Source organism: Neofelis nebulosa, chromosome 7 (assembly GCF_028018385.1).
Source record: "Neofelis nebulosa isolate mNeoNeb1 chromosome 7, mNeoNeb1.pri, whole genome shotgun sequence".
NCBI lineage: Eukaryota > Metazoa > Chordata > Mammalia > Carnivora > Felidae > Neofelis > Neofelis nebulosa.
In genome coordinates this window covers 140,139,536-140,167,259 of record NC_080788.1, presented here as the reverse complement: position 1 = coordinate 140,167,259, position 27,724 = coordinate 140,139,536, and the positions used below count along the sequence as shown (strand labels likewise).

Here is a 27,724-nt window from a genome sequence, read left to right as displayed (position 1 = left end):
GAGTCAAACAAAGGGGACTCAGATAGGACTTTAATGGTGAAGAGGGGGAACTATTCAAGAATACACCCAACATCCTGATGTTGCTAGTCATAGCCATGTTCATTAGCAAACCACACACACACACACACACACACACACACACACACACACGATTTTCTTCTACACATTCTGTGACTGGTACTTACAGGCCTCTATCTGGACCCTAAATGGGACCTATAGAATAAACTTCAAAAAGGATCACTGGCAAGAATCAAAGAGGCAGACCAATGTAAGATATCTGTTACAAATTCAGTGCCTGATAGTAGGCCAGCACAGAGTACGTAGGGGAAACACAAAAGGGATGACTTAAATCAAGAACTAGGATCCTAAAAGGGAGAGATCAATGTGGAATCAGGTCAACATAGTCATTCTCCTAGAAGACTCAATAGCTAAGGCATTACTCTGAAGGCTGTCTATTTAGCACATACATGGAAGAGAGGAAAGCATACCCGTACAGGACACGTGAGAAGCAAATGCACTAACTACCACTGGCACGGAGCAGCGGGAGATGGGGAGGAAGGAGGCCAGAACAAAGAGAACACTATACTGGCAGACGCTTTCAACACAGAAGCCTGTGGTTAATGGCTAAAGAATCCCAGTTCCGCCGAGACATGACTGGGAGAAACTGTCCAAGCCTGTTGCCTCTTTAAGTCTCAGACTTCTATTTGTTAGCTGAGAATAAGAGTACTGAGGAATAAATAAGATCATGAAGACGAGAGCTTATTATTAAGGAGCCCAATAAATGTTCTCTGCCATGGCAACACTTTCACCGGGTATTTATTGGCACAGAGGAAAAAACTACAAGTGCAAATGAGAAAATATTGCCAGTGATTACCAGTGGCTGCAGATACACACTGTTTTGGTTCGCTTTTTTGCTTAACTGTATTTTACAACTGTGGGGGGGGGGGGGGGGGGAAAGCATGGGGAAGAGAAAAAAAAAAGCAAGCAGAAAAGAAAATCCACAGGTCTTTTTTAAAAGCTTTAATTCATTTTTGTTCTGATCTCTCAACTTCATTTTCTTCAGGTAGAGGAAATGACATAGAGAACAGCACCGTCCAAAAAAGAACTCTCCAATGAGAGAAGTGCTCTATATTCGCACTCTGCAACACGGGAGGTACTGCATTTTTTTTTTAATTGAAGTACAGTTGACACACAATCTCATATTAGTTTCAGGTGTACAACATAGCGATTCAACAACATTCTATATACGTTATGCTGTGCTCACCACTCTCAGTTACCATATTGCTATACAAGGTCACTGCAATACCACTGACTATATTCCCTATGCTGTACAGAACTGAATTTTTTCATTTCCTTAATACTGTATTGGACAGTGCAGGTTTAGAAGGCATCTTTATCTTCCTAACCAACTTTAGGCCCCTTGAAGTACTCTATCTCCCACGCAAACCTAAGCTGTAGGATACAGAGGTAACTGACATGAATGAGTCATTATGTTTAAGAACTCAAACAAGTACTCCGTCTCAAGATAATTAAAACAGTACTTACCTTTTGTATGTACTCCTAATCTGTAAGATCCAAATGTAAAAATTTTTCCTCCAACATTTTCAATTACAGATTGTGGAAGATTCTGTTTAAAGAAACAAAAAAAATGGGTATTTTGTCAGGGGAGTACAAAGGAAATTATTGCAAAGAGCACTATATATGAAAAAAGAAAAAAAAAAAAAAACAACTCCAAGTAAGAGTTCAGTGCACATTTATGGAGGCAAAACAAACTCTATAAGCTCTACAAAATACCAGACCTTCATATATCAACCAATTTTAAAATTCAGGCAATTTCCAACTTTTAATGAGCATTCTTTAGTGACCCAAACCACTTTAGAATTTTGCCACATTTCTGGAAACTGCTATAAAAGAGGACTGAGAGTGTGTAATTCCATAGGAGCCGTGTTAGAAGCAGATTTTTACTCATTTTTATTCATGACTAAGATGTTGCACCCATCATGAATGTTAGAATATTAAAAAAAACACATATTCTGACTGCTTAAAAGATTACCTTCAATGATCATACTGAATACCCCATAGTACATCACAGTATAATTTTACCATATCAAAAGTGACTTTAAGGCCAATACGGCTACATAATAGTTCAGATTCTCAAAAGGTTTTGGTGGGATGACTGAACAGAAAACTTACTGACAGTTTCTTAGAGGAGAAACCCCCAGAAAAAGGAAAGGAAAGCATTTAAAAATCATCTTCCTGACCCTGGTACTCATCTTCCTGACCCACAGTACTCACTATGGTGAGTATTTAATGCCACTGGAAGTAAGGATAATACATGCCCGAACAAAAAACAATTTTAACGTGTGCCAGGTCAATGTTTCTCTTCACTTTCTAATTCCTCAGTAAAGTCTGATTCACTACCAAACCCCAAATCATTCCTCACCTCCCCCAAATAACATAAACAGTGTTACTTCATACTCCAAAACCCTAACAATCAATCATAAAGATTCAGGGACTCCCTTGTTTTTTAAGGACACTTTTAATCATCACCTACAGAAAACAGACGATCTGTATGTAAAATACTACATTTTTTGTCTTCCTCTATTTCGAAAACTAAAAACCTCACGTGCAAAGGTGGCCTGGTTATTTAAATGAGTCCAGTAAGGTGCTGCTGGAATAGGTCTACAGAGGGAGTTGGGAAGAAGCTACCTGAGAACACTGGCTTCCTAGTAAAACACAAATCTTCTGGACGAGCAAGCTCTAAAGAACTGTCCAATATAGTAGCCAGCAGCTTCCCTTCACTATTAAGCACTTGAAAACACAGCTAGCTTGGCTGAGGAACTGAATATTTAATTCTACTTCATTTAAACTGAAATACCCACACGTGGCTACTGTATTAGTACACATTTAGACATTAACATGTTTATAGCTATTTCAATAATCGTTACCCATGGGGCGCCTGGGTGGCTCAGTCGGGTGAGCATCCGACTTCAGCTCAGGTCATGGTCTCACAGCTTGTGAGTTCGAGCCCCACCTTGGGCTCTGTGCTGACAGCTCGAAGCCTGCTTCAGATTCTGTGCCTCCCCGTCTCTCTGCCCCAACCCACTCGCATTCTGTCTCTGTCTCTCTCAAAAATAAATAAACATTAAAAATAATAATAATAGTAATTTAAAAAATAATAATTATTACCCAGAAACGAAGAATGAAGATTCCTTAATTCGGGGCACAGAAAAGTATTTTAAGTTGCAAGTCTTTTTTTTTTTTTTTTTTTTTTAAGTCTTAGGATATAGACGGCAAACAAGACAACTGAAGTAAAATTAAAATTTTATATAATTCCCCCCCTCCCAAAAGACTAAAAATGATTTGGAACTATATCTTAAATCACTGTTTCTCAACCAGGGATGATTCTGCTCCTCAAGGAACATATGGCAACATCTGGAAATATTTTGGGTCATAATTTGAAGAGATGGGGGGTGGGGGAGGACAGGGGCGGTTTATCTAGTAAAAATGGGGCCAGGGATAGATAGCAACCTTAAAAAAGAACTATCTGATCCAAAAATACCAACAGTGTCAACATCAAGAAATCCTATATCAAGTCTTAAAACTGAGGAAGAAATTCTCTCTACAAAAGGCAAACACAAAAGATCAAAATTTATGAAGCCTAACCTCAGTCCCATTCTCTAACCAACTTAATACTTGCAGTTAAGCTATACAGAAAAGGACGCCAATAAATTTGAACAGGAATGAGCATTACTTTCATTAATCCAAACAAAAGTTCTACCCTCAGAAAAACCAGCAGGAAGAACTCTATCAAGAATTACTGGTTAAAGAAACTTACGAGGAGGCACTTGGGGAAGTAGGTAAACAAAACTATCAATGAAGCAATATGCATTTTTCACATCAAATAAATCTAAGTCCTGGCTTTGTCTACTTGGCTGCGGTTTTAAACTTAAACGTCTAAGACAATGCCATTAAAACATAGCTGTTTCCCTCAGAAGGTTAAGGAAACACGAAGTTCGATAAAGGAGGAAAAAATACTTAAGTTTGGACATCTTCTGCTCAGCTCAAAAAGAACTTCCTTTTAAAAATCTCCTTCGTGGGGTGTCACCAGGGTGGCTCAGTCGGTTAAGCGTCTGCCTTCGGCTCAGGTCATGAATTCACAGTTTGTGAGTTTGAGCCCCTCATCGGGCTCTGTGCTGACAGCTCGGAGCCTGGAGCCTGCTTCCGATTCTGTGTCTCTCTCCCTCTCTCTGCCCCTCCCCTGCTCACGCTCTGTCTGTCTCCCTCTCTCTCAAAAGTAAATATTCTAAAAAAAGTTTTTTGATTAAAAAAAAAATCTCATTCGTATCAGGAATTCTATCAATGAGAAACATGTACTACACGGAATCTCCAATTTACAATACTCCCAGTGCTGAAGTTTTAATCAGTTACTTGAAATATATACACATGGTTTCAAGAAAACAATATTATAAACTTGACTAAAACCAAGACTTTCTTCTATGTTAACATCTCTCTCAGGTTTTCTTTACCCTTGGTTCTCTTTCCATCAATTTTTCAGTTGTGTTATACATTAAATATGCATTTTGTACTGCCCTGGGAAAATTACCACTATCTATGCAATTTTTTTAATAATCTTTACCCCCAATGTGGGGCTCAGACTCACAACCCTGAGATCAAGAGTCACACACTTCACTGACTAAGCCAGCCAGGCACCCCTATGCAACTTGTAAAAATGGGTCAAATGAATTCCCCACACAACTCTGAGAATATATTTATTTCCTTTACCAGAAGCCCCATCATGGATACAACAACTATATATATATATATATATATATATATATATATATATATATATTTTCATAATGAAGTTTTAGGAACTCAGAGAATGTTATAAAAAACTAAACATACTCAGTTTGAGAGCATACTATCCAAAAACCTAAAAACTGTTCGTTGCTGTAAGATTGCTTAAAAGGTAACAAGATTCTCAAATACTTAATATACATTTTTAAAGCACCTCTTCAGGGAAACATCTATTATTTCTGTGAAGCATAAGTAATTACTGAGTTTCAGTTTTATAAATATGGCAACCAGACAGTACTTATAAGTCACTGAATTCAGTTGTTTTCCCAGCTTTCAAAATAACTAGAAACAAAATATCAAACCAATGGTCTAAAACAAACTCTGCGGTGAAGACTAAGTCCATTCTAGGAAGAACGGGGTTACTTAACACTACCGCTGTGTTCAGCTGGCAAATTATTTCACATACGAATACGTCACCTTACCTTGCTTTCACTGATTTCTCGTATCCACTCTTTTACCAGGTTATTTAATTTTCCCAAAATTAAAATCCTGTTGAAAAGAGCAAATATCAATCAAGTATCAAGTTGTTTCATTACTAACTCAAATGAGAATCGGTGCTCAATAGGCGGCTCCCCAGACTGTAGCCAGTTTTTAAGTTCCAGAAAGTAAGCACACAGTAGGGATCGACATGCAGGCAGGCAACGTCACGCTGGCCAAGACGTTCCTTCAGCCGAGGCAGCCACTCCCCTTCTGACAAATCTGTATTGTAATAACCCAAAAGGATCAAAATTCAAAATTAAGGGAATAAAATTCTATGTAGAAAAAAAAGGTTTTGCTAAGTATTGCTGCTGTCTGAAAAAGACCAATTTCAGAGGAGAATTCTGGCTTTCTGAGTAGGTTAAGGCCTCAAAACTAGTTTATTACAGTAATAAAAAAATTATACACGACAAGAAACACACGCGGGCGGGTGAGTTCACCTGCGCTGCAGTTCCTCTTCCTCTTCAAACACCCCAAAGGGCTTCAGAGTCTCGATGAGTTTCTGTGTAAGGAGGCAGTCAGTCTCCTTGGGGGCTGCTAAACTGATAGGAGAGGTAATGCCATAGTGCTTCTGTGGCGGCTGTGTTTGTTGTGATCCCTGCGTTGTAACTGGACTGCAAACAAAATTGGATACAATTACTGCCAAAGAAGTTCTACAATTTGAAACAAATCGCTGGACTAGAACCACTTTCATAAAACGCATTGCTAAACATAGATGGTTCCCTGCCCACCCGAAAAGCTTCCTCTCAAAGACATCTTACCACAAAAAGTAACCAACCAAAAGCAAGTGAGCAAAAAAGAAAACTTTATTTCTCTTCCCACTCCAAAGAGTTTAACTTTGCCACTACCTAAGTATCTAAATAAGCTGGAAAAATCCAGATCAAACATACTGGTGGAGAAAATACAATCTGGAGTATAGTGAATTTCTGAAAAAAATTTTACTTCGGGAAAAGGAGCCAAAATCTGTTATATAGTTATTTCTAAAGCAACGATTAACAAGCTACAAAAACACCATTTAACCAATGCAAGAGACTCCCCACAAATAGAACTTAGTACCTGACTCACAATGAATAAAATTCAGAAAATACAGGGCAAATAACAAACATAACTTGTAGAGTGGGAGGCACTATATTCACACTAAACCTTACACATCTGTGATAAGAGGTTCACACTTCCACAGTGATACTAGTCTAAAAGTTTTTTCCAGTTTAAGAGGAATTCCCAATTTTTACAATCAGTAGGATTTTAATATAACTGGTTTAAAAAAAAAAAGGCATGGCATGCTTGAAATGCTTTCAGAAATTAATTCGACTCCAGTAATTTTTCAATGAAACCAGTGGTTTTTTTATTTTTTGTTAAAATAATTCTAAGTCAATGGACAACAGCTCTAAAGGTAAGTAACACAATTATCATTTAAAAACTAACAAGTCCAGGGCACCTGGGTGGCTCAGTCAGTTAAGTGCTGACTTCAGACCGCTAAGTGTCCGACTTCGGCTCAGGTCATGATCTCACAGTTCGTGGGTTTGGGCCCTCCCCCGACCCCTCCATCAGGCTCTGTGCTGGCAGTAAGGAGCCTGCTTGGGATTCCCTCTCTCCCACTCTCTCTGCTCCTCCCCAGCTTGCATGTAAGAGCTCGCTCACTTTCAAAATAAATAAATAAACCTTAGGGGGGAAAAATCGAGTAACATACAAAATGAGGAAAGGGCTAAGGAAAGAACATAACATCTGGATCAATTATTTTTCCCAACTCTGTTCACTAAAAAATTAAGTGTTCGTTTTACACACATACACACCTCTCCTTTTCTTTCCAAGTTCTAAATATGTATATTTTAAATTGAAATTAAAAAAAAAAATTGAAGTTCAAAAAAGAAAAATTGAAGTGCTATGCTTAAGCAGCAACATGCCAAATGCAAGAGTCCCATGCAGGAAGCTCCATTATGCATTTTTTTTTTCAACGTTTTTTATTTATTTTTGGATAGAGAGAGACAGAGCATGAACGGGGGAGGGGCAGAGAGAGAGGGAGACACAGAATCGGAAACAGGCTCCAGGCTCCGAGCCATCAGCCCAGAGCCTGACGCGGGGCTCGAACTCACGGACCGCGAGATCGTGACCTGGCTGAAGTCGGACGCTTAACCGACTGCGCCACCCAGGCGCCCCGCTCCATTATGCATTTAATACTTGTCCACTGGGTTCTGGTTTATACTGTGAACGCTGGGCTGTGTTCTATACTTTGTCTTCTGATACCAACACAGACCTAAGGATGCCAGGACAGCCATCCTGATTGTTTCTAAGTTAGCCATTGGTCTGTGTATCATCTAGTCAATGTTTCCTGGTCCAGTTATGCACTGTCTCCATTTTAACTCAGGTTTTATAGTAACATTTACTAAATAAGTATGTCAGATATAATACCTGTTAGAGCAATTAATTCATGTCAGATCCTTCTTTCTACTCCTGTAACCTAAACTGCAGACCTATGCAAAAGCCATGTTAATTCACAGAGCTGGGGATTCACGTGAGTACCAAGCACTTATACCTTACATTAATGTTCTATTTTCCAAATTTATGTAGCATCTCATATGATTAAAATATACAAAATTAACCCAATAAATGCATTCATCATGTCCTGGTTAGTGCGTGTTTTTGTCAATAAACAAATTGTTATCATCAGATTCCACAAAACTGACAACAAAAAGGTAACCCTCAAAACTGTGTAACCATTTGAGAATTCTCCTTCACACACTACTCTGATTTCCGGTAAATTACATATTAAATGAAAAAACAGCACACTTAACCACATATCCCGAAGAGATTATATATATTCACTCTCATACTTTTCTTGCTTCCTAGGAGTTTCTCCAAGCAAACTAGCACCCTTCACTTTACCCCAGGATCAAATATACTTTTATAAATGATTTTAGAAGGGAAGTAAAAATAATACAAAAACAGGGAGGGGACAAAACATAAGAGACTCTTAAATATAGAAAACAAAACAGGGTTGCTGTAGGGGTTGTAGGTGGGGGGATGGGCTAAATGCACAAGGGGCATTAAGGAAGACACTTGTAGGGATGAGCACTGGGTGTTATACATAGAGGATGAATCACTGGAATCTACTCCTGAAATCATTATTGCACTATATGCTAACTCACTTGGATGTAAATTAAAAAAATAAAATAAAAATAGAAATTGAAAAAAAAAAAAGATTTTAACATGAGTAGAGCCAGAAATGAAAATAAGTATAAAGTTCATTTTAGCTAGACTTGATTCAAGTAAGGAGAGATTTCGCGTCAAGTCTGAACTGAATTCATGTTTTCACAACTTCAGGTAATAAGCCTCTATTGTATTGTTTTTTGTTTTGAGCAAGTAATAGGTTTCTTGCATTCATTCCTGTCTGAAGGAGTGAAATCCATTACCAGCTGAGTTTGGGATCATCAACAAACTATGAGTACCCATTCTCTGTGAGGTTAAGGCTCACTTATCTTTCCCATGTTTTTCTTTCTCAATATTAAGGTTTTTCATTCTCATACAAAAAAACAATGCTTGGAAAGGCCCTGTTTACATCAACAATATCACCAGAACATTAGGATACAGACTCATATTTCTAAGTTCACATCAAGTTTGCTCACCCTAATTTGAAAAAAAATGTTGATTTCTATATTAGTTTCCACATTAACATTTTGATAGGGAAACATATCAGATGCAAATTATAACTTTCTATTTACTCTATTCAAAATATAGTCGCATCATCTAAAATAAAATTACATTTATTTATCCCATCTAATTCAGGAAAAAACGTACATATCTATACATGTATACATATAGAACATAATACTAATTCAAGAACACATAAATAAAAATAAATCACAACCAAATAAAAGGAAAAGAAGAAATATATGTTATGAAAGTTACAAGACACCTGTGCCTCCAATAAAAATGACTTAATCTTAGCTTAAGTAGCTAGACTAGGGAGTTCCAGGCTGCCATATGCTTTGAATGTCCAAAATGTCCCAAGCAGAAACATTAGCCACGACTGTACTGTAAATGGAGAAAGTCGAGTTTGCCATTCAATTTTAAATTAGAAGTCAAGTAGACTGATAAAACAATTTAAAGGATCCTTTATTTGCTGTTCTGTTTCTAACAAAACTAAAATACACACTCTGCTGGAATTCCACAATTCACCGGACAGCTACCAATCCCCAGAACACAAAGCTCTTCCTCCCATTCTCGAACACATCAGACATCTGCCCATTATCTATCACTTTCTAGAGACATTTTTGCCGGTACTTAATTTTCTTCAGACATTATTCTATTTTAAAAATAAAATTCTAGGGGCGCAACTCAGTCAGTTAAGCATCCGACTCTTGATTTCGGTTCAGGTCATGATCTCACAGTTCACAGGATGGAGCCCCACATCAGGTCTGCACCAACAGGTGGAGCCTGCTTTTGGGGATCCTCTCTCTCCTCTCTCTGCCCCTCCCCTGCATATGCCTGAGTGCGTGTGTGTGTGCTCTCTCTCTCAAAATAAATAAAATTTAAAAAATAAAAATTCTACAATTATGAAAACAAAGAGGAAAAAAACCACATTAGATACAGAGCCACAGTATTTGTGATTCATTAATATTTCTTTCAGGTTTTTACTATCAAGAACACTTATGCTTTTCCTAAAGAGCAGTTTATTTTCATCTCAGGAACGTGATTTATCTTTGCCTTTAGGACACTCTGAATTCTGAGAGTGAACCTGGTGGCCATTCAGCAAGTTCTCTACAATGAGCCAAGTATCACCGTTTGTAAGAAGTTTATCCTAATTTCTTGCTGTTTTAGATCTCTATCCTTGCTTTGCCTTTTTACCCAATCTTTTTTTTTTTTTAATGTTTATTTATTTTTGAGAGACAGAGAGAGACAGCCCAAGCAGGGGAGGGGCAGAGACAGGGAGACACAGAATCTGAAGGAGGCTCCAAGCTCTCAGAGCCGAACATGGAGCTCGAACTCACGAACCATGAGATCATGACCCCAGGCACCCCGCTTTTCACCCAATCTTTAATGCAAACATCTTGCTGGTTTTTCACATGTAACTAAAGCATTCCGTCTTAATCCTTTCTGGATCGGAGCAAGGTATAAAGTCATACTTGTATATGTACTTACAGTACATTTACAAATTTTGACCCCTCTCAAAATCACAAAAGACAACAAAACATTACTTCCCCTACCCCGCTTGTTTTGGTGAACACCAGAGCGGCACACTGAGGGCATGGGGGAGCACAGCGGTAAGTATGTTCACAATTTTTTTCTCCCTTAGGACACGGGGTATTTCCTTTACCATAGTTAAAATCTTTTCATCGAGGCAAAGCTTACACAGGACACACGCCCACCTTTCCTTTTGACTTTGTTTTGTTCTAACATTCTGTGTAACAATTCCACTCCAACTATTCTAGCTCTGACTCTTGGCACCTTGTCCTGCCCCTTTCTCCCTTGCCATGCCAGTCCACCATCCATACGGTTACCAAGCGTATCTTCCTAAAACACAGCTTCCTTAAAAACCTCTCGGACTTCAGACAATAGAATCCCAGACAACAGAATCCAAAACTCTGTCTACAAAGTCTGCTCTCAACTCAGAAGCAATCTGATAAATAGAAAGAAGAAGCAGGGCTGACTTCACAGCTACTAGTTACAGATCACTCCAGTCTCACTTCTGCCACTAGTTATATTACCAGTAAGCTGGACCTCTCTTCTCTACATTGGATGGCAAACTAGAAATTTAAAACCTGTAACACACCCACAACACTAAAGAACGGTTTCCAAGCATAGGAAGTTTTAAACCAATACTCCAAAGTCCATCCTTTCCCAATGCTAGGCTATCCAAGACAGGGTTCTAAGTAGAATATTTAGGTACTTAGAAAGAATATCAACATTTTTGTGAAACTAGCATAGGACTATAGGTTGCTTATTTCAGCTATATATTTATTTCTAAAGTTTAGACATCTGATTTAATCAGTACACACTGAAATATCAAGAACCACTAGGGTACATGATTGTAAAGCTAACTCAAATAGTGTAAGTATATAATATAGTATGATTTGTTAAGTTGTTTTGTGCCCATATATCCGAAGTCTGATCAATCTTTGTACAAATCATACGAATAACCATTTCAAGTCAGTGAGGAAAGTATGGAATATTCAAATGGGTTCAGTTACTCATTGTAAAATGTATATTTCAGATGCCATTATTTCAAAATATTGAAAAATTAGAGATATTTCAAAGTTAAAAAAAATTAAGAACACTATTTTCAGAGCCATGTTTAAGATACACAAAACTCAAAAATCATACACAAAAAGATTTACCTACGTAAAAATAGTCTAGCTTTTATATAACAAAAATGTATCAAAGTTAAAACAAGTGAGGAAAATACATGCAACCTATGCTGAGTCATAATGCATAAAGAGTTTTTTTTTTAATTTTTTTAACGTTTATTTATTTTTGAGACAGAGAGAGACAGAGCATGAACAGGGGAGGAGCAGAGAGAGAGGGAGACACAGAATCTGAAACAGGCTCCAGGCTCTGAGCTGTCAGCCCAGAGCCCGACGCGGGGCTCGAACTCACGGACCGCGAGATCGTGACCTGAGCCGAAGTCAGACGCTTAACTGACCAAGCCACCCAGGCGCCCCAAGAGTTGTTTTTTTTTAAATCAACTAGAAAGTTTCACTGCAAATCAGGCAAGTAAATCAGGACAAACACTTTTCTGTCAGACTGCAGAAAAACGATATACACCTGGTAAAAATGAAAGACTTATAAACCTACGATATTGGTAATGTTGTAAGAAAATGAGCACTCCTCACAATCACAGAAGAAGTGAACATCATCTTAAAAAGCAATATGGCAATGTTCATTAAAATAAAAGATGCATGTATCAACTTTAAAAGTTTGTATCCAGGGGCGCCTGGGTGGCTCAGTCGGTTAAGCATCTGACTTCGGCTCAGGTCATGATCTCACGGTCCGTGAGTTCGAGCCCCACGTCGGGCTCTGTGCTGAGAGCCCGGAGCCTGGAGCCCACTTCAGATTCTGTGATCCCCTCTCTCTCTGGCCCTCCCCCGTTCATACTCTGTCTCTCTCTGTCTCAAAAATAAATAAACATTAAAAAAATAATAATAAATTTAAAAAAATAAAAAAATAAAAAAAAGTTTGTATCCAGAAACTTCACCTTTAGCAATACTAGCGATACCAGGACACAAGACTCAAAGAAAAGGCCCTGAAATTGTGAGACATGTTCTCTTTAACTCACCACACAGTTTTAGTATATGAAATAGAACATAAAAATCCAAATTTCCACCCACTTTAGGATAGGGGTACAATGGATTATAAGACAGGCCAAATATGGGTCCAAACTCCTGTACAGCAACAATAAACTTGAAATGAACAGTGTCTATCCCAGGGTTATACCCTATGGGGGGGGGGGGGGGGGGAAGGGGAATGCTTGGTATCTAAATACCTCCTTGACCCCACAGCTTCCGGAATTTGACCTTCCTCATAGGAATAATACAAAAAGATATCCAAGGCTGTTCGGTGGAGCACTGTATACAATGCACTAACTGGAAACCACCTAAATATCTACTAACATAATATAGGACTGATTAATTGCACTACATTCTTACAATGTAATATACAATGCCATATAAAAAGAAAAAGGTGATTATTACACGTAGTAGCGTGCAAAAATGGTCACACTATATCAGGTGAAATAAACTGTGGAATATAATTATGATAATAGGATTTATTGAAACCTCAATATATTCCAGGTAGCGGGTCAAGCACTTTGCAATATTCCCAATCGTTCCTAGCAACTCTACTGTATCTGTCTCCATATTACAGAGGAAGAAAGTAGGGGCGCCCAGGTGGCTTAGTTGGTTAAGTGTCAGACTCTTGATTTTGACTCAGATCCTGACCTCAACGATTCAATTCGTGAGATAGCGCTGACAATGAGCTTGCTTGGGATTCTCTCTCTCCCTCTCTCTGCCCCTTCCCTGCTCACGGTCGGTCTCTCTCTTTCTCTCTCTCTCTCTCAAAATACATAAACATAAAGGAAAGGAAAGAAGAAACAAACAAATATACCGGCTTACCTAAATTCACTGGGCCAGAATAAGAACCCAGGCATTTAACTATAATTGTAACCTTTATGCTGAGTTGTCTTTATACATCTTTCACAAAACAGTTTTATATATTGAAAAATTTATTATGTCTATAAACACATAAAAACACACCAAAAAGAACTAAGACAGAATTTCACTTTGCACTTTCTAAAGGTTTGTTTCAGCACTGTGAAATTATTTTTAAAAACAAACTTAATGATGTCCTACAAAAGGCAAAATCATCTAATTCTACTATTCACCATAAAATTAAGTTAGTGATAGTAAGAAGGCGAAAATCATCCCCTAAAATTTTTCCCTGGCAGCAAGGAACACCAAACAAATGTTTAATTGAAAACAATAATTAGCATTTTGATTATTAGATTTTTAAAATCAGTTTATGCTAATCAAAGCACATTCTTTTAAAGTGAAATAAACAAAGTTTCAAAAAACAGATTTTTCATAGGGCAAGTGGGTGCCTCAGTCAGTTAGTCGGACTTTGGTTCCAGTCATGATCTCGGGGTTCAATGGTTCACACCCCTACATCCGGCTCTGTGCTGACAGCTCGGAGCCTGGAGCCTGGAGCCTGCTTTGGATTCTGTGTCTCCCTCTCTCTCTGCCCCTCTCCCACTGCGCTTCATCTCTCTCTCAAAAATAAATAACATTTTAAAAAATGGATTTTTCAGTGCAATACTGTGATTAGAAATAGTAAATACAAAGAAAATCACGCTCCATTTTCTTGCTCCAGAAAACTGCTAAAGCGTTCAAGTTTATAAAACTTTGTTATCAATCCAGTTTTTCTAAAAGCTTCTTTTTCTCATTTACCTTAATTTTGCCAGAAAGCATAGTATTTATTAGGCTGAATTTACTGAATTCCTAAATATGTTATGAAAGACAACACTAAAATCAGGAATATAAAAATTGTCTCTGCTCTGGGTGACACTCTCAAATTTGGTCTGGGATCCTTAAAAAACAAGTGCAAAGTAAAAGCTTAAAATAAATACTACAGAAACAAAGAATCGAAGCTATGCCAAAGAAAATCGTTAAGGAGGTGTGTGCACTCTGAATGACTTTGACGGGGTAGGGGGAGGCAGTCTAGGCAGATGACGAACACAGAAAAGGAAAGGACAAGTCACCAATGGTGTTTTCCCAAATGGTTAATGTGTAATGACTGCATCCCAATTTTAAACAAAGCTCATACTACTGACGAATCCCTGCTTCCTCATACTGAGCATGTGGAATATGTGGTGGCGTATGGTACCAACAAAGCCAACTGCCTCCAAATCCAAAGCTACTAGCCAATAGAAAACACTTTAGCATTTCTTCCTAGTTTTAGTTATTTGAGCTAAAATCGAAAGCTTAACTTGTTTAATAGTCTTCTTTGGAAGCAATCGGTAAATCACAAAAACTTACTCAACGTAACATTTCACCACAGTCTGATTTGCTGTAAAGAGGCTTTAGCCTTAAACATAACATAATGTGCCCATCCGGATTACACAGGAAGAAAAGGACACCAGACAGAAAAGGAATAAGGGATCTTTCTAAAATGTCTCAATGTGCACTCAATATTAATCCTTAGCAGAAATATTACAATTACTTTCACAAGAAGTCTAACGTGGAACGCTTTTTTAAATTTTATTTTATTTTATTTTATTTTATTTTTTTTAGAGAGAGAGACAGAGAGAGACAGAGAGACAGAGAGAAAGAGACAGAGAGCATGGGAGAGGCAGAGAGAGGGATCGACACAAAATCCGAAGCAGGCTCCAGGCTCTGAGCTGTCAGCACAGAGCCCGATGCGGGGCTCCAACTCATGAACCATGAGATCATGATCTGAGTCAAAATCAGATGCTTAACCGACTAAGCCACCCAGGCGCCCCTAACATTGAGTGTTTTGATTTTAGTAGTAGCTTAGTCAAGCATACAGACAAGACAATGTATTTGATCACTAAGAAATTAGACTAAGAATCACTAATTTATCTGCCATGTGTTCTTTGTTAAGCAGTACCAAACATTATCTAGAACTACTTGTTATGTTCTTAAAATATGTATTCCAAGTGAATCAGCCAATATTTAGTAAGCACAGGGTCCAGTAAGTTCATGCTCAAGGGACTAAATTATGATGAATCCCAAAGGCAAACTTTGGAAATGCAAGGCTGATTATGCAGGTACTTGTCACTCAATTATAATAGCCAAGTTATTCTTCCTTCCTAAGGACACCTCCAACTGCCTTCTTGCCCCCTCTCCCAAGAGACTAGGAGCAGTGAAAAAAAAATAGCCAGACCTGGGGCGCCTGCATGGCTCAGTCGGTTGAGCATCCAACTTTGGCTCAGGTCACGATCTCACAGTTTTTGAGTTTGAGCCCTACATCGGGCTCTCTGCTGACAGCTCAGAGCCTGGAGCCTGCTTCAGACTCTGTGTCTCCTCCTCTCTCTGCCCCTCCCATGCTCACATTCCATCTCCTGTCTCTCTCTCTCTCAAAAATAAATATTAAAAAAAAATGTTTTTTTAAATAGCCAGACCACAGTACTCATGCATCAGTTTTCCAAGTACAACTTGAAAATGAAGACAATGTAAATATAACAGAATTTGAGAAAGCATAAAGATGTATTAGAAAAGAATAGTCAAAAATATACTGTTGGGGTGCCTGTGTGGCTCAGTTGGTTAAGCTTCTGACTCTTGATCTCAGCTCAGGTCATGGTCTCCCGGTTGGAGGGATGGAGCCCTGCACTGTGCTCTATGCCAACAGCACAGGGCCTGCTTGGGATTCTCTCTCTCTCAAAATAAATAAACTTAAACATATATACATATATGTTCACATATATAATCATAGTTTTATAGTACACACTATACTATACTATACTATATATAATAATATATAGTATTATTAATTAATATACTATACTATACTATAATAATATATAGTATTATAACAGTATTATAACACACATAGGTACTTATACATAGAAGTGTGTGTGTGTGTATAGTCATAGCATAAAACATTAACTGCAGGAAATACAAAATGTTTTTGATGACCAAAATGACAGGAATACTATTCTTAACCCATAAACTGTAAAAGCCATCATAAAATGCCAGAGCTGATTTCTGGACAAAGTATAGATGGAATATAAATTTGAAAGATAATTCTGTGACAGAAGAGGAAGAAAATAAAGTTACCTGGCAAAATCCCTACACTTTTCCCTTTCCCAAATCCTTAAATTTCCACAATTGAGAATGTTATATAATTCTGAAGACCTACAACTCAAGGATTAAAAAGTAACACCTAGAAAGTCAGCTAAGCATCCCAATTCGGGCAAGTTAAGATCTCACAGTTCATGGGTTCGAGCCCTGTGTCAGGCTCTGGGCTGACAGCTCAGAGCCTTGAGCCTTCTTCAGATTCTGTGTCTCCTTCTCTCTCTCTGTCCCTCCCCTGCTCATGCTCTGTGTGTCTCAAAAATAAACAAACATAAAAAAAAATAAGTAACACTTTCCACAGAAGGCAGTCGTCACAAAATAGGAGCCTGTAGACTGGTAAAGCTGTACGTAGCTTTAAATAAATAACACTAAAAATACATACTAAGATCTTAGGTTCTGTAGTATATTATAGTTTATGTATAATACACAAATAAAATAAATACATGTCGGCAGTAAAAAAAATTTGAGGTTCAAATATTCTACACGCAAGAAATATGATCGTGAAAATTAACTCTACTTAAGACATCTGAATAGATCCCAACTGAGCTGATCAAACAGTTTCTGAGGAGATGGTATAGTACCAGAATGAGAACAGAACACGGAACCCAAAGTTGAATTAAGCCCCAATTTACAATGTAAGCACCCTTAAGACCTTGGATAAGTAACTACTTCAAGCCTCAATTTATTTATAGGGAATTAATACCTCCTGTAACGTTGCTGTTTTGTGAATCATAAACTGAGAATGTGCAATTATTTAAAAGCTACCGAATAATCAGAACAATGAACATACAGAATAAAAAACATGCCTCCCACCCCATCAAAATGGGAAATAGCTAGGAATCCAAATGGCTTCATTCTGGCTAGAAGACTTTCACCTCTGGAGGTGGGAATGATCAGGGAATAGGAACTGATTTACTCAATTCCCACACCTTATCTCCTAACTTCCCCATCAAAAAGCATGAACTGAAAACAGGCCTAAGGTAAAATACCACATTTCAAAACCACAGTCAACATTCATTAGGCAGCAAGCAATTCATTAGAAAAATCTGTAAATCCTAAAATCTGAAACCCAAAATCTCTCCAAGTTAGAAGTTATCTTCCCTAGGGGTGCCTGGGTGGCTCAGCCGGTTAAGTGTCTAACTTCAGCTCAGGTCATAATCTCACGGTTCATGGGCTGGAACCCTGCAAAAGCCACCCAGAGATGCTACAATGGCACCGCCATTGGAAACAGCAGACGGGAAGCTATTAGCTGTTGCTGTACAGCAGCAATTTGTAAGTTCTCAAACTTTTTGGTTACAGACTTCTTTTACAAGTCTTAAGATTTACTGAGGACCCCAAAGAACTTTTGCTTATATGGATTATGTCTGCCAATATTTACTGCACTGGAATTATAACTGGGATATGTTTTTTAATGTTTATGTATTTAAGTAGCAAGAAACCTATTACACATCAACATAATTGTTTAAAACTGTTCTCCAAAACAAAAAATTTAGTGAGACAATCCCACTATTTTATATTTTTGCAAGACTCTTTAATTCTGGCTCAATCAAAGACAGCTGGATTCGCCTATCTGCTTCTTCATTTAATCCCTTTGACAGGTTGTGCTGGTAACACACCTATGAAGAAAACCTGGCATCACACCATCCTCACTGGAGAAGAGTATTTTAACAGCTTTTTTAAATAATTGTGGGGGCGCCTGGGTGGCGCAGTCGGTTAAGCGTCCGACTTCAGCCAGACGTGTCTGAGCCAGACTTCAGCCACTCGCGGTCCGTGAGTTCGAGCCCCACATCGGGCTCTGGGCTGATGGCTCGGAGCCTGGAGCCTGTTTCCGATTCTGTGTCTCCCTCTCTCTCTGCCCCTCCCCCGTTCATGCTCTGTCTCTCTCTGTCCCAAAAATAAATAAAAGATGTTGAAAAAAAAAAATTATAAATAATTGTGGATATTCTTCTTTGATACTACACCAAAACTCCACAAGTGGTAACTTATGAAAGATTACGGTATGAAAGCTCAAACTATTATCAATAAACCACCTGTACTCTGCTGTATTAAAATCCATGAGTCTAGGGGTGCCTGGCTGGCTCAGTCCGTGCAGTGTGCCACTCTTGATCTCAGGGTTGTGAGTTCGAGCGCTCTGTTGGGTGTAGAGATTACTTAAAAATAAAATCTTAACAAAAAAAAATCCATTGGTCTACCCTGTCCTTTGAATGAACTTTTTACCAATGTACAATTTTATTACAACAAAATTATGCAGATCCTCCAAACGTCGACACATTATTACACAAAATTAAAAAAACTATCGTTAATATCACCACCAATCTAGTCACAAACATTTTTTTTAATTTTGGGGAAACTGTCAAGCTCACGATGACACAAACAAGATTTCCAAAATTCTAGCTTTTGTCACAAAGTTCAAATTTATCATTTGGCCACCAAAGCTGTCAGCTGTTTTCCTTAAAGAGACAGGATCACTTCACGGTCAAGTTAAACGTCAAAACCCATGGTTCATCATCTGTTTTTTCAGATAAAAAAGCTCTGTGAGGAAAAACACTAGTGCAGTTCACAAATCAATCATACGTGTGCAACTTTTTAGTATACATGTGTACTTCCTCTGTTACCACGGCATATATAAGACATAAACTTGAGTCAAGATTAAAATGAACGTGTTTTACCGTTTCATCAAGAAATTTTGAAATGTACGTGTGTGATGAAGAAATATAAGAACTCCCAGTACAATATGGTGCCTCTCTCTGCCTTGATTCTTCCTAAGGCACGAACAACATTCCCCACTAGAGCTTTCGCACCGTCAACGCAAATGTCAACAGAGTAAGAGACATAACGTTCCAGCACTATTATGAAAATAATTTGAATCTTATGTACTCCCTAAAAGGATCTCAGAGACACCCCCTCCCCCAGCTCCCACTGTGAGAATCGCTGGTACTACCATCCACCAGGCGGCCCCCGTTCTATCCATTAGAACTTCATGAAACTTTTGGACAGCCCCCAATAGGCGGGAGAAAAGCTATGGTCTCCCCCAAATCTTGTTAAATATCTCCTCCAGTAACTTCAACAACATTCTCTAAATGTTATATGAATGCTAGGCCACTGACAATGGTTACTCTCCTCAAAATCTTTTTATTGTAAGTGTGATAGCCAGAACTGAGCTCATGCAAATAATGATCTGCCCATCACAGGGTAGGGCAGAAATCAAAATATAGTTTCCAGAAGGGCATTATATTCTATTAATGCAATGGAAGAACTTTGCCAGGGTACATCTGCAACATCTAGAGACATTTTCGGTTGTCACTACTGGAGAGATGGGGGGTGGGGCTCCCGAAATCCAGCAGGTTGAAGCCAGGGATGCTGTTAAACACCTTACAACAGGGGTGCCTGGGTGGTTCAGTCAGTTGAGCGTCCCATTTCGGCTCAAGTCAAGATCTCATGGTTCGTCAGTTTGAGCCCCGCGAAGGGTTCTGTGCTGACAGCTCAGAGCCTGGAGCCTGCTTCGGATTCTTCGACTCCTTCTCTCTCTGCCCATCCCCCGCTTGTGGCTCTGTCTCTCAAAAATTTATTGTAAAAAAAAAAAAAAAAAAAATTGGGGGGCGCCGGGGTGGTTCAGTCGGTTGAGCGTCCGACTTCAGCTCAGGTCATGATCTCACAGTTCGTGATTTTGAGCCCCGTGTAGAGCTCTGTGCTGACAGCTCAGAGCCTGGGAGATCCTGTGTCTCCGTCTCCCTGCTCCTCCCCCACTCACATTCTCTCTCTCTCTCTCAAAAATGAATAAAAACATTTAAAAATAAATAAATGAATAAGCAAACAAACACCTTACAACACATAAGACAGACCCCTCCAAAGAATTATCTGGCCATAAATGTCAACAATACCTACCAGAGAAACACTGTACTGATGGGTCCTAAGATTACCAAAATTTCTGGAAGCTTCATCACCATGGCTTTTTTTTCTTAAATTTATTTATTTGTTTTGAGAGAGAGAGAGAGAGAGAGAGAGAGAGCGAACAAGTGCACTCAAGCAGGGGAGGGGCAGAGAGAGAAGAATCCCAAGCAAGCTCTGCTCTGTCAGACCAGAGCCCTAACATCCAGGAACCATGAGATCATGACCTGAGCCGAAGTCGGACGCTTAACCGACTCAGCCACCCAGGTGCCCCATCACCATGACTCTTAAATTGGACCAGCCTTTGAAAATTACACATGCTATTACATATGCTTTTTAGACAAAACAGGAACACTTGTTCACAATGCTTTATAACGAACTTCAATACTCTTTGATTTAACCCATTCTGACAACTCACGTAAGGTCTATACACACTCCCACCCACCCAAATTTAACAGGACAGGCATCCCTAAACTGCAAGTGGAAATCAAACAAGATCTAGTCTGAAATCACAATTCATAGCTTCAAAGAAATGAAATGAAAGACAGTGTGACACCAGAACATGAAAAACAAAGAAAGCCAATCAATGTGGAAAAAGGCGTATTTAACTAAGCAGTCTGGTCTTTCTGTTGTTTACTTAAATGTATACTACGCTTATGGTTAAAAATGAAAGGGACAGCTAATGAAAAGCTGGCCATATTGTTAACATTTCAAAAAACACACTGGAAAGCTAATTATCCATGTATGAATCTGCTGCCTTAACTCTGTCTTCCATTTTATACATTTGAACTTACTTCCAAAAAAATTTTTTGCTCTGAGGTCTTTACAGAAAACGTACACCTCCCTTCCTCAAAGAATGCTGGGAAAAAGTAGGTGTAAAAGTATTTTTATTTTCTAAAGAGAAAGACACAACTATGTTATTTCTAATTAAAACCTTTCAAGGCATACATTTCCTATCACTGACCAATTTGTAACACTGCCATGATTATCATAAAGTTGCTTTTCAAGCACAGCAATAGACGTGAGCTAACACAAAGAAGTCACATGGCATCACCAAAAACATTTAATTGCTGAACTGGAAAATACCACAAAAATCAGTGCTCCTAGTGCCTCTTTCCACCATTTCATTAAAAGGATGAATGAATCAATTAACAGGGATCTTGCAGATTCCAAGATTTTAGGTCTGCATATTTAATTAAAACTAGCAAATATTCTCATTACAGAAATGTTGACAGGTCCTTTAAAAAGGACAGGAGCGGGTGAGAAGGAGCATGAAATTCTTTTTAAAAATACTGTATAAAAAGCAATAGACGTTTTAAAGCCTGTGTCAAAGTTAGGGCCTCGGCTGTAAACAGACACACACGCACACAAGTACACAGACCTATAAACTTGTAAAACTGTAATCAGTGATATTTGCGAAAAAGAAATGGTCTTTACTTAAAAAAATAAATAAATAAACCTGTGGTGCTGTATTAGGTGTCTAGAAATCAGAAGACCTTTATTTTGCATTTAAGTAAAACTTCCAGTGTCAATTACATGGTTCACTGGGGGACCACAAAGAAGAAAATTCAGTCTAGTCTCAGAGGAGCACTCTTACATTTGAACCTTCATAAATGGAAGAAATGCAGTCTCACTATTTAGGCCTCGACACTGCTGCATACACGCAGAAAGGAAAAACAAACAAAACAAAACAACTGTAAGCTACTTCCGATCCCAACAATGAGCTCGCAAATTACATCTCATTCTTTGAAAGAGAAAGAAAATAGAAACTTTTTTAAAACGCCCGACAATGGAAGCAAGGGAGAAGACGCAGCCCTAGAGAGACCAGAAAGGCGGGGATGGACTAGCTTTAAGTCCACAATGAGAAAAATGTAAAGCACCGCTAGAACGGAGGGAGAAGGCAGGCAGAATGCATCCGACTGCCCTATCAAAACAAAACAGAGCAACACCTAACAAAACGCGCTGCGGAGGACACACACCCTGGCAAGTGCCCCTTCGCTGAGTGGGGGAAAGCCTGGGGGCGGGGGGGGGGGTCCAAACACGGAGCAAGGCTCGACGCTCGAAACTGCGCTTTGAGCTAGTGCTCGTGCAAGCTGGGACGTGGAAGTGGGTTAACTCTGGCGCACGATCTGGGCATCCTGGAAACGGGAGGAAGAGAGGGACGCGGCGGAGGCAGACCAGGAAGAGAGCATCGAAACGCGCCTGGGAGACGCCGAGAGCGAACCTGAACCCCGTGTGCCGACCCCGCGACCAGCAGGGCCTTCCTTCCCCGCCGCCAGGCATTGGCTTTTTTGTTTTGTTTTGTTTTCTCTTTTCCTTTTTTCGGACGGGGCGGAGAAGCGGGCGCAGTACGGTCCGGGTTCCCCCGGCCGTCCCGGAAGGGGAAGGCCCCCCGGCCCGACGGCCGCGGAGCCAGGAAGGGGTGGGGGGAAGCGGGAACCGAGCACTAGGGGAAGTGCGGCGGCGAGCGGGTGAGGAAACAGGAAGAGCCCCGTTCCCGCCTGCCTCCCGCCCCCCTCCCCGGGCCGAGGGCCCGGCTCTCGCGCCACCCCCTCCCCCTTCCCCCCCCCGACGCCCCCAAGGCCCCGCCGGCGTGCTAGAGAAAACAGAATACAAATCACTTACAACGGCATCGTCTCCTGCGCCGGCACCGCCCAGTCACTTCCCCCCCGCAACCGCCGCCGCTGCCGCCCTGGGCATGATCCACTGAGGCGGGAGGGAGGGGGGGGCCTGCCTCAGCCCTGGGTCCAACCCCACTCCCGCACCGCTCCCGCCGCTTTAAGCGCTTCTCCTCCTTCCCCTTCGTCCTAACATGGCGCCCGAGCGCTACCACAGCAACGTTCTAGAACTGCTGACGCCGCCACGCACGCCGTGCGCGCGCCTGCGCCGAGGCCGCCCGGCCCCGCGCAGCCTCACGGGAACTGTAGTTCGTGAGGCGGCCGGCGGTCCGGCAATTTCCGCCCCGGGGCCGCAGCGCTTCCGCGGCGAGGGTCGGGGGTCTGGTGGGAGCGGTGCGGGAGGCTCCGGGCCGTGGGCCGTTCCTCGAGAGAGGACGCCGGAGGGCACGACGCGGACGCGGGCCCGACGACTGAGGAAGGGCCCGAGCGCGAGGCGCCGCTTCCAGCGCATTGTGAGGTGCCGCCGTTCTCGCCGCCCGAGGTCGCGCTTGGCGGGGACCGAGGCGCCCACGGGTGTGCCGTGGGCCGCCCGAGCGCGCGGGGCTCAGGACGGGGCCGCTCGGGTCGGTGCCTTGGGTGGCCGCAAGTTGCTCGGCCTCTTCGTACTGTTCTGCCAAGCGACAGTAAGATCTGCCCCCGAGGCTTGTGGCGATTGCTGCGTGTGTTGGCGCCGGAGGGGGTGCTTGGCTCGGGCTGCTTGTTGGGACACTCCCCTCCCCTACTAGACCGGGGTCCCCCTAGGCGAGCTTTTCGGCTCCTCTGGCCACTAGAGTGTGTGCACGCAGGCGCTCTAGAAGTCTTTGTGGGATGAATCCGTTTGCGGGGCAGGACTGTGATGACGGCGAGTTCTGGAGCACGAGCTCATCTTTACAAACAAGTGGTGCCCTGGAACTTACCGATAAAGCTGCTGCACGTACGTGGAAAGATCGCTGGCAGTAACCGTTGGGATTTGAGCAAGGACTGTGTTGTGCGGCCCTGATCTATCCCTGGGGGTGGGACCCGGGAGCGTACCCCACCCTCCTCCCCCGGAGCAACGGTTGAAAGAAAAGTGCCTGAAGCCGATCTGATACTCCTTCCCTCTTCGAATTAGAATGCTATCGAAAGTGTCCCACCGAAGGCTTATGGAGGGTCGGGAAGGAAATAAATACGGGGAAGATGAAGTTCTAAATTATTTAAGTAGACTAAATAATGGTTCCTCGTGGAGCCTGGGGAAATTTGGCAAAGGACTTCCCTGTTTTCACAGGACATCTGTCTAGCAGGAGGAACCATCTACCACTAAAGGCTCAATGGGAGAAGCCCAGGACCTAAACCTGCAATCTCCGACACTATAGTCGTTTGTCACCTGTGACTTTTGAGCCCTGGGAATGAGGCTAGTTCATTTAAGATGTTCTGTAAGTGCAAAATACAGATTTCAGGGGTCTTACTGGGAACAAAATAATGAGATACCTGATACTTATTATATTCATTACATACTGAAATAGTACTTTGGATATATTAAAAAAAAATCGTTTAAAATGAATTTCATCTGTTTGTTTTTAAAATGTGGCTACCAGGACATTTTAAATTCTATACGTGGCCCTCATTTCTATTGAACAGGGCTGATTGGGAGACAGACTTGAACTTGATTCTCAATTCTACTTACTCCCTTACCCTCTTGTCATCAAGGTGGTTTGGGTTGAGGGCCCAGTAGCACACCCGTCCTTTAAAGCTTGAAAGTTTGAGATCCATGGGCGCCTGGGTGGCTCAGTCGGTTAACCGTCCGACTTTGGCTCAGGTCATGATCTCTCACTTGGTGAGTTCGAGCCCCGCATCGGGCTCTGTTGCTGACAATTCGTAGCCTGGAGCCTGCTTCGGATTCTGTGACTCCCTCTCTCTCTGCCCCTCCCCTGCTCTGTCTGTCTGTCTCTCTCTCTCTCTCTCTCAAAATAAATAAGTAAACTTTTAAGAAAAAAGGTTAGGGGCACCTGGGTGGCTCAGTCAGTTAAGCATCCAACTCTTGGTTTCAGCTCAGGTCATGATCTCCTGGTTCATGAGTTCTAGCCCCTCGTCGGGCTCTGTGCTGACAGTGCAGAGCATGCTTGGGATTCTTTGTGTGTTCCTCTCTCTGCCCCTCCCCTGCTCACTCTATCTCTCTCTCAAGAGAAGTTTTTTTAAAAAAAGGTAAAGAAGGGACTGATTTCAGAGAGATTCAGGAGATGTAGTTAATCCTGAATGTGAAAGGTGAGGGAGGGGAAGACATGATTTCAGAGGCTCTAGGGAAGGTGACAGAACGGAGGGAGAAACAGGAGGATTGGGAGACTGCACAAGGTCACGAGAGTACTTTGGTAGGAGTTTTTTGAAACGCCGGTGGGACCTTTAGAAATGTCTACCAGGAGATCGAAAACACGTCTCAGGAGCTGAGGAGAGAAGCCAGGGCTGGAGATAAAGATTTTAAACTCTGAAAGCAAGAATTGGATCTTGGAGTTCTGTTTCAGCTCAGCATGTTAGGAAGCGCCTTACACACACCCAGCGACTACAGTCTAATCCACCCGGAAGTTCACACGTGTGTGATGAGCTAGGTGCTCCCGTATCCCCAATGTTTAGGACCCACTGAAGGACGTAACTTGAGCCAAGCAGAGGGGACAGTCCGATAGAACCAGTCTCCAGTGTGCTGGTGGAGGCAGTAACCCTGCTGTTCGTCTTTGCCTTGTCCTCCGAGCCCTGCCCGGTCCTCCAGCTGCCACCCCATGGCTGTGGCCCTCGCCCTACCACAGTGCCTGTTTCTACTGGCTACTCAGATGGGGGAAGACGTCTTCTGGTTCTCCTAGGTCCACAGTACATTCCAGTTTAAGAAATGCACAGAAATGGGAGGGGGGACGCCTAGGTGGCTCATTGGGTTAAGCGGCCGGCTCTTGATTTCACCCCAGATCATGATCTCATGGTTCATGAGTTCGAGCCCCGCATCGGGTGCAGAGCTTGCTTGGGATTCTCTCTCTCGCTCCCTCTCTCTGCCCGCCTGCATTCTCTCTCTCGCGCGCGCGCGCGCTCTGTCTCATAATAATAAATAAGGAAACCTAAAAAAAAATGCACAAAAAATGTTTTTTTTTTTTTTTTTTTTTTTTTAATTTATTTTTGGGACAGAGAGAGACAGAGCATGAACGGGGGAGGGGCAGAGAGAGAGGGACACACAGAATCGGAAACAGGCTCAAGGCTCCGAGCTATCAGCCCAGAGCCCGACGCGGGGCTCGAACTCACGGACCGCGAGATCGTGACCTGGCTGAAGTCGGACGCTTAACCGACTGCGCCACCCAGGCGCCCCCAAAAAATGTTTTTGAGAGCAGAGCCTCTTGACCTGTTGAAACTAGCTAGATTTTTTTTTTCAGTGTCATTTAGGAGGTGGCAATTGGAGACGCTATGTTGATATGGAGGTTTTTTATCCCATTAACAAACTACAATGATTCATTTGGCTACTAATGGTGCATAAGTTTTAAATTTTTTTAACCAAGATTAACCAGATTTATGAGTCACTAAAGTAAAAGTAGTAACATAAACACTTTCATCTAATGAGTATTGTACACTTGAGCTGTATTTTGTTTAAATTCTTTTTAAAATTTCCTGTAGGTGTTAATTAGTTTATGTATTATTTATTTATTTATTTATTTACATTTATTCATTTTTGAGAGACAGAGAGAGAGCACAAGCAGGGGAGGGGCAGAGAGAGGGAGACACAGAATCCAAAGAAGCAGGCTCCAGGCTCCGAGCTGTCAGCACAGTCCAATGCAGGGCTCAAACTCACAAACTGCAAGATCACGGCCTGAGCCGACTGAGCCACCCAGACACCCCCTAGTTTATGTGTTTTCTACATGTCTGTTTATTTTTAGAGAGAGAGAGAGAGAGAGCGCGCGTGCCCTCCCAAGTGAGCGGGGGAGGGGCAGAGAGGGGGGAGACAGAGTCCCAAGTAGGCTCCCCGCTCTCAGCGCAGAGCCCGAAATGGGGCTCAAACCCACAAATCCTGAGATCATGACCTGAGCTGAAAGCAGGAGTGGGTCACCCAGGTGCCCCCATTAGTTTATGTTTTAGAGACCATGTCCCCCACCATTTGCATGAAAGGAAGAACCACAGTAGCATGTTGATTATAACTGGCCCCAGACCTGTGCCTCCTGGAGTCCCTGCCTTTGGTCAGCAGCACGATGGTCTTCCACACTGAAGCAAAATCGCCAACCCATCATCAACTCCTATCCATCAAATCCATCAGAAATCACCCCCTGCTCCGTCCCCTCCGCCACTGTCTCGTCTGGCTTGGACGATTGTGGCAGCGCTTTCCTTCCGGTCGTTCTCCAGACAGCAGCTGGGCTTTGAAAGCAGAACTCAGCTTTTATGACGCTCCCACAGGAAACCCAGTTTAATGGCTTCCCATTGCTCTTAGAATAAAACCAAACTTGACTTACAAAGTCAAGGGGCACCTGGATGGCCCAGGCGGTTAAGCATCTGACTCTTGATTTCAGATCGAGTCATGATGTTCTGGTTCGTGGGCTC

At 41.5% G+C, this 27,724-nt stretch overlaps 1 protein-coding gene across 8 annotated transcripts in view; it reads right to left on the bottom strand.

The window, feature by feature from the left end:
- Nucleotides 1-23,336, bottom strand: part of PAPOLA (poly(A) polymerase alpha) — a 61,780-nt gene extending 38,444 nt beyond the window's left edge. For 4 of the 8 annotated variants that reach the window (XM_058740239.1, XM_058740245.1, XM_058740243.1 and 1 more), the window contains exons 1-4: nt 22,756-22,912; nt 5,778-5,951; nt 5,283-5,349; nt 1,546-1,627 (exon numbers count right to left, since the gene is read on the bottom strand). In XM_058740239.1, the coding sequence (XP_058596222.1) occupies nt 1,546-1,627; nt 5,283-5,349; nt 5,778-5,951; nt 22,756-22,814 (382 nt within the window). In that variant the 5' untranslated portion in view covers nt 22,815-22,912. Of the gene's footprint in view, nt 1-1,545; nt 1,628-5,282; nt 5,350-5,777; nt 5,952-22,755; nt 22,914-23,156 lie in introns of those variants that run through there. The other 4 variants (XM_058740240.1, XM_058740244.1, XM_058740247.1 and 1 more) reach the window with 2 other exon arrangements.
- Nucleotides 23,337-27,724: the final 4,388 nt, after the last annotated feature.